Source organism: Scyliorhinus torazame, chromosome 5 (genome assembly GCF_047496885.1).
Source record: "Scyliorhinus torazame isolate Kashiwa2021f chromosome 5, sScyTor2.1, whole genome shotgun sequence".
Classification (NCBI taxonomy): domain Eukaryota; kingdom Metazoa; phylum Chordata; class Chondrichthyes; order Carcharhiniformes; family Scyliorhinidae; genus Scyliorhinus; species Scyliorhinus torazame.
In genome coordinates this window covers 183,131,151-183,140,877 of record NC_092711.1, presented here as the reverse complement: position 1 = coordinate 183,140,877, position 9,727 = coordinate 183,131,151, and the positions used below count along the sequence as shown (strand labels likewise).

General features: G+C 47.2%; 1 protein-coding gene across 3 annotated transcripts; it reads right to left on the bottom strand.

Moving 5' to 3' along the window:
• Window positions 1–456: 456 nt before the first annotated feature.
• Window positions 457–7,308, bottom strand: LOC140420780 (uncharacterized). 3 transcript variants are annotated; one of them, XM_072504774.1, is made up of 2 exons: window positions 7,254–7,308; window positions 457–4,127 (listed from the first exon to the last, which is right to left on the bottom strand). In XM_072504774.1, the coding sequence occupies exon 2, from the start codon at window positions 3,789–3,791 to the stop codon at window positions 2,406–2,408; it is 1,386 nt and encodes a 461-aa protein (XP_072360875.1). In that variant the 5' UTR covers window positions 3,792–4,127; window positions 7,254–7,308; the 3' UTR covers window positions 457–2,405. The 3 variants fall into 3 exon arrangements, with proteins under 3 accessions (XP_072360875.1, XP_072360874.1, XP_072360873.1); XM_072504773.1 differs by having other exon boundaries at window positions 7,212–7,303; XM_072504772.1 differs by having other exon boundaries at window positions 7,208–7,292.
• Between the last annotated feature and the right edge of the window lie 2,419 nt (window positions 7,309–9,727).

Here is a 9,727-nt window from a genome sequence, read left to right as displayed (position 1 = left end):
GTCTGTAAAGACTTAATTACCTGCAAATGCTCGCATTCAAAGCATTGTCTTGCATCTTTGACTTTTGTCGATATGTATGTTTCTGGAACATACCTCTTCATTCACCTGATGATGGAGTAGTGCTCTGAAAGCTAGTGATTTGAAACAAACCTGTTGGACTTTAACCTGCTGTTGTAAAACTTCTTACTGTTATTAAGCCTGCTAGCTTAAAGATGTAAGCAGCACTGGAACAGGTCATGTAAACTGCAAGAGAGAGAAAGCTTTGAAAAAAGATTCTGAAAGAGATATCCAAACAAGATTGCTTCCTGAATGAAAGTGCTATCTTTGCCAGGATGTGTAACTAGAATGAGAGCTGTATTTTAATGCAAAGTATTGTTTAATGGGACTTCATGTGTTAAAGTTAAGAAACTGCATATAATCTGCTAGTGTGAGAACAGTGAAGTTTGAAAGTTTAAATATTGCTTTTTTTTTTGTTTTAATAAAGTTTTGTTTATAAAATAATAAAGTCCAATTCTTACATTATCACTCCTGGAACAAATCTATCTTTTCAGCACAGTCTTAAAAATTAATAATGTTACGTGTCTGGTTCAGTATCTTTGCCATTGTTCAGGGCGGATCAGGTGTCCATAACAGTACGAAAACAATAATTTCATAAATTTCTAATACGCATCTAATTGCATATTTGTAATAAACATAATATATGTGATTAAACCTATTATGATTGAAATCTATGTTCATCAAATAAATAATGTCGGGCACCTCTTAGAACAATGGAGCCAACATATTTCTTTCTTGCCGAAGGACCCAATGACAACCTGGAACTGTAAGATAATGAATGCTAATGGGGAGAAAACAATGAAGCCTGAATCCCTGAATGGCTTCAAACCACCAACCTTTCAGTGAACAACCGAACACGCTGAGAAATTGCGCCACTATGATGCAAAAGCAGTTCTGGAGTGACCCTCAACCAGGGTGTCAGTGAGTTAAAGGTTCAGATTGCAGCTACTGGAAAAACAATTGTTTGCTATCAGTTTTACACTTCCAAAATAAAGAGTGGGACATTCATTGTGTATACACGTAGAACAGTCCGATCCCACCCACTGCAGACACATCCATGTCTTTGGAAACCAGCTCCCCTACAACCGGTGCCGTCTCCCTTCGAGCCTTTGGTATTTTGTCTGCTGCCAAGTATTCTGATTGTCCCGAAGCTGACATTAGGTTTGAATTTTTGATGTCCTGTAATCAGTGTATCAGATTAGTGACACCGTCAGAGTCAATGTTCCACCGTCTTAAAGAAAGGAAAATTTCCTTGAACGTCTATGCTCAGTCGGTCAGTTCACCCTTCATTCTCCTCTCATTCCGGTTCTCAAAGTGTTTCTAAAGATTCACAAAGCTGGAGACAGAGTTTTCTCTTTTGGTTCCTTTTCCAATTTTCCCACCTGCCAATTGACAAGTTTCCAAAATATCCTCTCAATCCTCCTCCTCACATCATGTGCAGGGATGAGAGGTGTGCGGAGAGAATATACAAACCTGGATTGTTCTCTTCAGAACAAAAAAGATAGAAGAGGGATTTCATGGAGCTGTTCAATAATATGGGTTGAGCGACAGGCGGACTGATAGAACAGATTAGGAGAAACTGTTTCCACTGACGAGAATCCGTAACCAGAGGATCGGGATTGAAGATAATTCAGGGCCGCAGTGGTCAGCACTGCTGCCTCACGGTGCCAGGGATCCGGGTTCAATTCCAGTATTGAGTGACCTTTTCCCCATGTCTGCGTGGGTTTCCTCTGGGTGCTTCGGTTTCCTCCCACAGACCAAAGATGTGCAGGTTAGGTAGATTGGTCATGTTAAATTGCCCCTTAGTGTCCAAAGATGCGTATTTGGGGTTACAGGGATTGGGGGGGATAGTGGGCCTAGATAAAGTGCTCTTTAAGAGGGTCACACTTATCCTGATTGAATTCCATTTGCCAATTTTCGTATCATCCGTAGACTTATTGTTCAGCCCTCCTACATTCATGTCTAGAACAGCAAAGGCCCCAACACAGATCCCTGCGGGTCCCCACTGGGCATAGGCTTCCAGTCAGAAAAAACACCCCTCCACCATCAACTTTTTTTCCTGCCACTCAGCAAATTCTGGATCCAGTTTGCCAAATTTCCCTGGATCCCGTGGGCTCTTACCTTCGCTATTATGGTCAATTCCTTTGTTCCCCCTGAAATTATTCTAATCCAAGCCTCCCACATAAAGCTGGGGTCATTCAAAAATTAAAACAAGCTGACTTATTTATTTTTACCCAGAATATTAACACCTGAAACTGCACTGGAGTTGATGAACACCAGCAGAAAAAGACCCAAATGAACATGATTAAGTCCTGGATGTGATTAGCAGCAAAGTCTAATCACTGTAGTTAGTTGTGAGCTCGCTGATGTGTAAGCAGGTAGGATGACCGAGTGAATCCCTTCCCACACTGGGAGCAGGTGAACGGTCTCTCCCCACTGTGAACTTGCCGGTGTCTCCGCAGGTGGGATGACCGAGTGAATCTCTTTCCACACGGGACGCAGGTGAACGGTCTCTCCCCACTGTGAACTCGCTGGTGGGACAGCAGGGTGGATGACCGAGTGAATCTCTTCCCACACTGCAAACATGTGAACCGCCTCTCCCCACTGTGAACTCGCTGGTGTTCCAGCAGGTTCGATGACTGAGTGAATCTCTTCCCACACTGGGAGCAGGTAAATGGTCTCTCCCCACTGTGAACTCGCTGATGTGACAGCAGAGTGGAATACTGAATGAATCCCTTCCCACACTGGGAGCAGGTGAACGATCTCTCCCCACTGTGAACTCGCTGGTGTGACTGCAGGGTGGAAGACTGAGTGAATCCCTTCCCACACTGGGAGCAGGTGAATGGTCTCTCTCCAGTGTGAACTCGCTGATGTGACAGCAGGGTGGAACGATGAGTGAATCCCTTCCCACAGTGGGAACAGGTGAATGGCCTCTCCCCACTGTGAACTCGCTGGTGTGACTGCAGGGTGGAAGACTGAGTGAATCCCTTCCCACATTGGGAGCAGGTGAATGGTTTATCCCCACTGTGAACTCGCTGGTGTTCCTGCAGGTGGGATGACCGAGTGAATCCCTTTCCACACTGGGAGCAGGTGAATGGTCTCTCCCCACTGTGAACGCGTTGGTGAACAGTGAGTTGAGATGACCACCTGAACCCAGTCCCACACTGAGAGCACCTGAAGGGTTTCTCATCAGTGTGAACACGCTGATGGGATATCAGTTCCGAGGAACTTTTAAAGCACTTCCTGCAATCTGGACATGTAAAAGGTCTCTCATCAGTGTGGACTCGTTGATGGGACATCAGTTTCCAGGAACTTTTAAAGCACTTCTCGCAGTCTGGGCATTTAAAAGGTCTCTCATCAGTGTGAACTTGTTGATGGGACATCAGTTCCGAGGAACTTTTAAAGCACTTCTCGCAGTCTGGGCATTTAAAAGGTCTCTCATCAGTGTGAACTCGTTGATGGGACATTAGGTTACCGGAACTTTTGAAGCACTTGCCGCAGTCTGCGCATTTAAAAGGTCTCTCATCAGTGTGAACTCGCTGGTGTGTCAGAAGGTTAGATGATTGAGTGAATCCCTTCCCACACTCGGAGCAGGTAAATGGTCTCTCCCCAGCACGAGTCCGCTGCCGTCTCAGTAGGTGTGATGATTCAGCGAATCCCTTCCCACACTGGGAGCTAATGAATGGTTTCTTTCCAGTGTGAACTTGCTGGTGTGTCAGCAATGCTGATGACATAGTGAACCCCTTCCCACCTCAGACCAGGTGAATGGTCTCTCTCCAGTGTGACATTGTCTATGTACTCCCAGGATTGATGGGTAATTGAATCCCTTCCCACAATCCTTATATTTCTACAATTTCTTCCCGTTATGATTGTACTTATGGTCTGAAAGGTCAAATAATCAGCTGAATCCTCGAACACATGTATGGTTTCTCCCCACTGTGAGCGGTGCTTTTTCCTTCCTGGTTCAAAATCCGATGATATTCAGGCTACGATAAATTGGCCGACTCTGTCAGATCCTGATGTGATGTTTGGTTTCAGTTTCCCAACTGCAAGTCCTTCCCTTCTATACCCTGTGAAATTGATGTAAAACAGAAAAAAGCGAGTGAGAGAACCCACAACAACACAAAAGCAGGTTGTGAAATGATTCTGGTAATTTGTGGGGCCGGCACTAGGAAAAACTGACCATGAAAATCAGACTTTGCAGGGTTGACAGGGCTGAGTTTGCCGTTGTCATTTCCGTTGTCTACGTCTATGCCTGACCTGATTAATAACGTTTTATTGTCTTTGGAGCAGTTAGATACAACAAAGGGGCTTAGCGCCGCCATTTCAGAGGATGGCAAGATCATACAGCGGTTAGCACTGCTGCCCTCGGTGCCAGAGGCCGGGGTTCAATTCCGGACTTGGCTGACTGTCTGTGTGGAATTTGCACGTTCTCCCATTGTCTGCGTGGGTTTTCTGTGCTCCGATTTCCCCCCAAAGTCCAAAGATGTACAGGTTAGGTGTATTGGCCTTGATCAATGCAGGAGGCTACAGGGATAGGGTGGAGGAGTCGGTCTAGGTAGGGTGCTCTTTCAGAGGGTTGGTGCAGACACGATGGGCTGAATGGTCTCCTGCACTTTTCGGATTCTATGGATTTAAGAGTCCACCACATTGCTGCGGATCTGGAGGCACATGTAGGTCGGACAAGATGAGGATGTCATGTTTTTTTTCCCGAAACAGTATTTGTGAACCAGACAGTTTTATGATCATTAACAATGGTTCCTTGTTCAGATTTTCACTTTCAAACTTTTATTAAATTCATATTTCACCACCTGCTGGGTGGGAATCGAACCTGGGTCCAAAGAACCTCACAGCTCGCTATCTCTGAAGAGGTATTTTGATTCTGGACTCTGGAATCCACACAATTATTCGCTGCGATCTCTGCACTGCAAATCTTTCTTTTCTGTTTTTTGTTGTATAAATACAAAGGTGGCAACGTTCAGACCCTCTTATCTCATTTTGAGTGTGTATAAATAAACTAACCCTTGGAGTTCATCCCACCTTGAGGAATTAGGAAATACGCCACCGGTTATAAAGGAGGAATGAAATCCAAAACATCTTTCTGTTTATAGTAAGGTACGGTAAAGTCGCCAGAGTCCGAAATGACCAGGGGCTCCTTTCCCTGTTGAGGGGAAGTGCTGACTGGTGATGATTTAACCTGAGGATCACCATGCCTCAGGCGTGGGGAAAAGTTGAAAAGGTGGGCCTTTCTGTTTACAGACAGATGGTGAGAGGAGAAATCAGTTTGGCTTACACTAACACCCCTCCTGTCACTAACATATCCCAGTAACATCGCTCGACATAGAACAAAGAACAAAGAAAATTACAGCACAGGAACAGGTCCTTCAGCCCTCCCAGCCTGCGCCGATCCAGATCCTTTATCTAAACCTGTCGCCTATTTTCCAAGGATCTACTTCCCTCTGTTCCCCGCCCGTTCAACGCTGGTAAAGCGTTCCAGGCACCCACACCCTCTGCGTAAAAACCTTTCCACGCACATCTCCCTTAAACTTTCCCCCTCTCACCTTGAAACTGTGACCCCTTGTAATTGACACCCTCACTCTTGGAAAAAGCTTGTTGCTATCCACCCTGTCCATACCTCTCTTAATTTTGTAGACCTCAATCTCCTTTTTTCCAACAAAAACAATCCTAACCTACTCAACCTTTCTTCATAGCTAGCACCGTCCATACCAGGCAACATCCTGGTGAACCTCCTCTGCACCCTCCCTAAAGCATCCACATCCTTCTGGTAATGTGGCGACCAGAACTACACGCAGTATTCCAAATGTGGCCTAACCAAAGTCCTAAACAACTGTAACATGACCTGCCGAATTTTGTACTCAATACCCCGTCCGATGAAGGCAAGCATGCTGTATGCCTTCTTGACCACTCTATCGACCTGCGTTGCCACCTTCAGGGTACAATGGACCTGAACTCCTAGATCTCTCTGTACATCAATTTTCCCCAGGATACTTCCATTGACCGTATAGTCCGCTCTTGAATTAGATCTTCCAAAATGCATCACCTCGCATTTGCCTGGATTGAACTCCATCTGCCATTTCTCTGCCGAACTCTCCAATCTATCTATATTTTGCTGTATTCTCTGACAGTCCTCCTCGCGATCTGCAACTCCACCAATCTTAGTATCATCTGCAAACTTGCTAATCAGACCACCTATACCTTCGTCCAGATCATTTATGTATATCACAAACAGTGGACCGAGCAATAGTCACCTTTCGTCATTTTGAGAACTCCCTTCCACGAATACTCTCTGTCTCCTGTAGCCCAGCGAGTTCTTTATCCATCTAGCTAGTACATCCTGAACACCATACGACTTCACTTTTTCCATCAACTTGCCATGGGAAACTTTATCAAACGCTCAACCTGCCATGGGAAACTTTATCATGGTCCTGTCTTCAGTCATGTTTCTGAAACCTTCATGCATTTCATGTTTATTCGCAACAAATCTTGTTCACCCATCACCCTTGTGTTCACTAACCTACACAGACCCCAGTTCAGAAGCACCAATAGTTTAAAATTCTCATCCTGGTTTCCTCCATGGTCATGACCATCGCTATCTCTGTAATCTCCAGCGACACACCCTCCGATATCCCTATCCTCATATAATTCCAGTCTCTTGAAAATTCCTGATTTTAATCGCTCCACCATTAGTGCCCCTTCTTTCATTTGTCTGGGCTACAAGCTCTGGAAGTGAGAAACCTTGAAGTGCTATCTACAAGTCTGCATCTGAAGTGGTGTAACCTGCCCAGGTACTGGAAAGTTGGATGAAAATGAGCGGCTTGTTGTTTTTTTTCCCCTTACTTTCTCCGGAGCAGATGTGACAAGCTGAATGGACACTTTATACGCGGTCACCTTTCTGCCCTAAATAAATATGGCTACCACACATGCGCGTTACTGCATATTGCTGTGCACAGAGATGGCCGCCACGCATGCGCCCTGCTACACATTACCCGTTGGAAACATGGCGGCCGAGAACTCCGGTCTGGAACTAAGGAAAAAACCCGTGTTCCTGCCCAGTGTAAACGGGGGACAGTAAAGTTATTCTTTGGGATTGGTAATTTACATAAGATGTTTACGAAGCCTCTCCACCCACCTACCGGATCCATCGCCCCATCCATCCCGCCATTGCACCCGCTTACACAGTGAACACCAGATCAGCATTTCCCCATCGCCATTACTCTCACTGCGCATGCTCTACCTGCCGTCTGGCTCCGCTCCTCATTCACTCCTATTGGCTGGAGGACCAGCAGCTGCCGCTCGGTGTTCCTGCCACGCCCCCTCTCTGTCTATTGGTCCGGACATCCAACCGGGCATTGTGATGTTTTGAAATGGTGAGCGCGGCCAGAGACTCAGCCTGACTTGCTGATCTTTGGCAGCATTTTCTGTTTGGGAGTGCGAGCTCCAGGACATAAATTGCAGACCATCCTCGTCCTGTTTGGACTGTGTCGTGTTGGGCGCTCTGCGACATAGACGAACCAACAAGGTTGATGATGGTACAACTCAGTTTTATTACTAACAATAACAACATCTGTAAACTGGTTACTGTGGTTCGTTCATTACCCTCTAACCTGTGGACCTAGTCCTAACACTCAGCACATGGTGAATGTCTGAGTAGCTTACTGTGAGCTCTGTGGCCTGAGCTGTCTCCTGCTGGAATCCGCGAGAAGTGTTGTGTTCCCCGTTTTATAGTGTGTATGCTCTTGCCTGTGATTGGCTGTGATGTGTGTGTATTGATTGGTTCGTTGATCTGTCCATCAGTGTGTATGTATGTTTGCACCATGATGTTTATCTGAATATCATGACATCCACCCTTTTTTACAAGAATATGTGCCTGTGTGGTAATAAATATAGATGTGTACTGAGTGCAGCTGAATGTGTGTGTGCAATATCGACAACATGTACATGATGCTAAACTATATACACAGGAAGGTGTCAGGTGCAACATAGCAACGAGGTTGTTCCGTAAACAAAACACGTGTAAACATCAAGTATTAAAACTAACTCCTGTAACGACAAAAAGAGAAACATATTAACATTGTGGCATAATATGTCAGTGAGTTCAATGTTCAAACAGGCTCATAAGTCCAGCCTAGTAGGTGGGCAACAAATTCGGGTTGACAACCTCAAGGGTGGGTCAGGATCCACCGGCTGAGGAATGGACCTGGCCACAGGCGACAGAGGAATGGGCATGGTGGCAGGAAGCTCCACGAAGTTGACATCAGGAACAACAGGAGGGCGTGGCACCGGTGTACGATCACGTAGCGAGCGCGGAAGCAGGCGAAGAGCCCGGCGATTGCGCCTGCGAATGGAACCATCAGGCATGCGAACCAGGAACGAGCGGGGAGCCACACGTCGGAGAACTTCAGCAGTTGCCGACCAGCCACCCTCTGGTAGGTGGATGCGGACGTTGTCTCCAGGCACCAGGGCAGGAAGATCAGTTGCCCGAGTGCCATGTGCCACCTTCTGCTGAGCACGCTGCTGTCGCATCCTTTGCAGTACTGGAGCATAGTTGGGTGTAGGGACCAGAATGGATGGCACAGTGGTCCTGAGGGCGCGACCCATCAACAGCTGGGCTGGTGAGAGGCCAGTGGCTAGTGGGGCCGAGCGATAGGCCAGCAGGGCTAAGCAGAAATCCGATCCGGCATCAGCAGCCTTGCAGAGGAGCTGCTTGACGATGTGAACGCCCTTTTCCGCCTTGCCATTTGACTGGGCTGGACGTCACGTGTGTGAAGCCATACGAAGCAGCAAAAGAAGACCATTCTTGGCTTACAAAACAGGGCCCATTGTCCGACATGACAGTAAGCGGACTGCCATAGCAAGCGAAGGTGTCTTTGCAGGCCCTGATGACAGTGGACGATGTCAAATCGTGCAGACGTATGACCTCTGGATAATTCAAAAAGTAATCTATGATGATGACGTAGTCCCTGCCAAGCGCATGAAAAAGATCCACACCCACCTTCGCCCAGGGGGACGTCACCAACACATGTGGCTGAAGCATCTCAGGGGGTTGCGCCGGCTGAAACCTTTGGCAGGTGGGGCAGTTGAGCACCATATTGGCAATGTCATCGCTGATGCCCGGCCAGTATACAGCTTCTCGGGCCCTCCGTCTGCGCTTCTCAACCCCCAGATGGCCTTCGTGAAGTTGGTCGAGGACCAGCTTGTGCATGCTGTGTGGAATCACAATCCAGTCCAGCTTTAGGAGGACACCGTCAATGACAGCCAAGTCGTCCCGGACATTGTAGAATTGTGCGCACTGTCCTTTGAGCCACCCTCCCGTTATGAGGTGCATCACACGTTGTAGAAGGGGGTGAGCCGCAGTCTCCCGGCGAATAAGGGCCAGACTTCAATCATCAGCTGGCAGATTTGCCAATGTGAAGGCCACGTGCGCTTCGACCTGACAGACGAACCCCTCTGAGTCGGGTAGTGTGCTCACTTCTCTGGATAGGGCATCCACAATGATGAGGTCCTTTCCCGGGGTGTAGACCAGTTGGAAGTCGTACCTCCGGAGCTTGAGCAGGATGCGTTGGAGGCGAGGGGACATCTCGTTCAGGTCCTTATGTATGATGCTGACCAGGGTGAGCTGGGGGAGATCATACACGTAGTCGTGGAACTT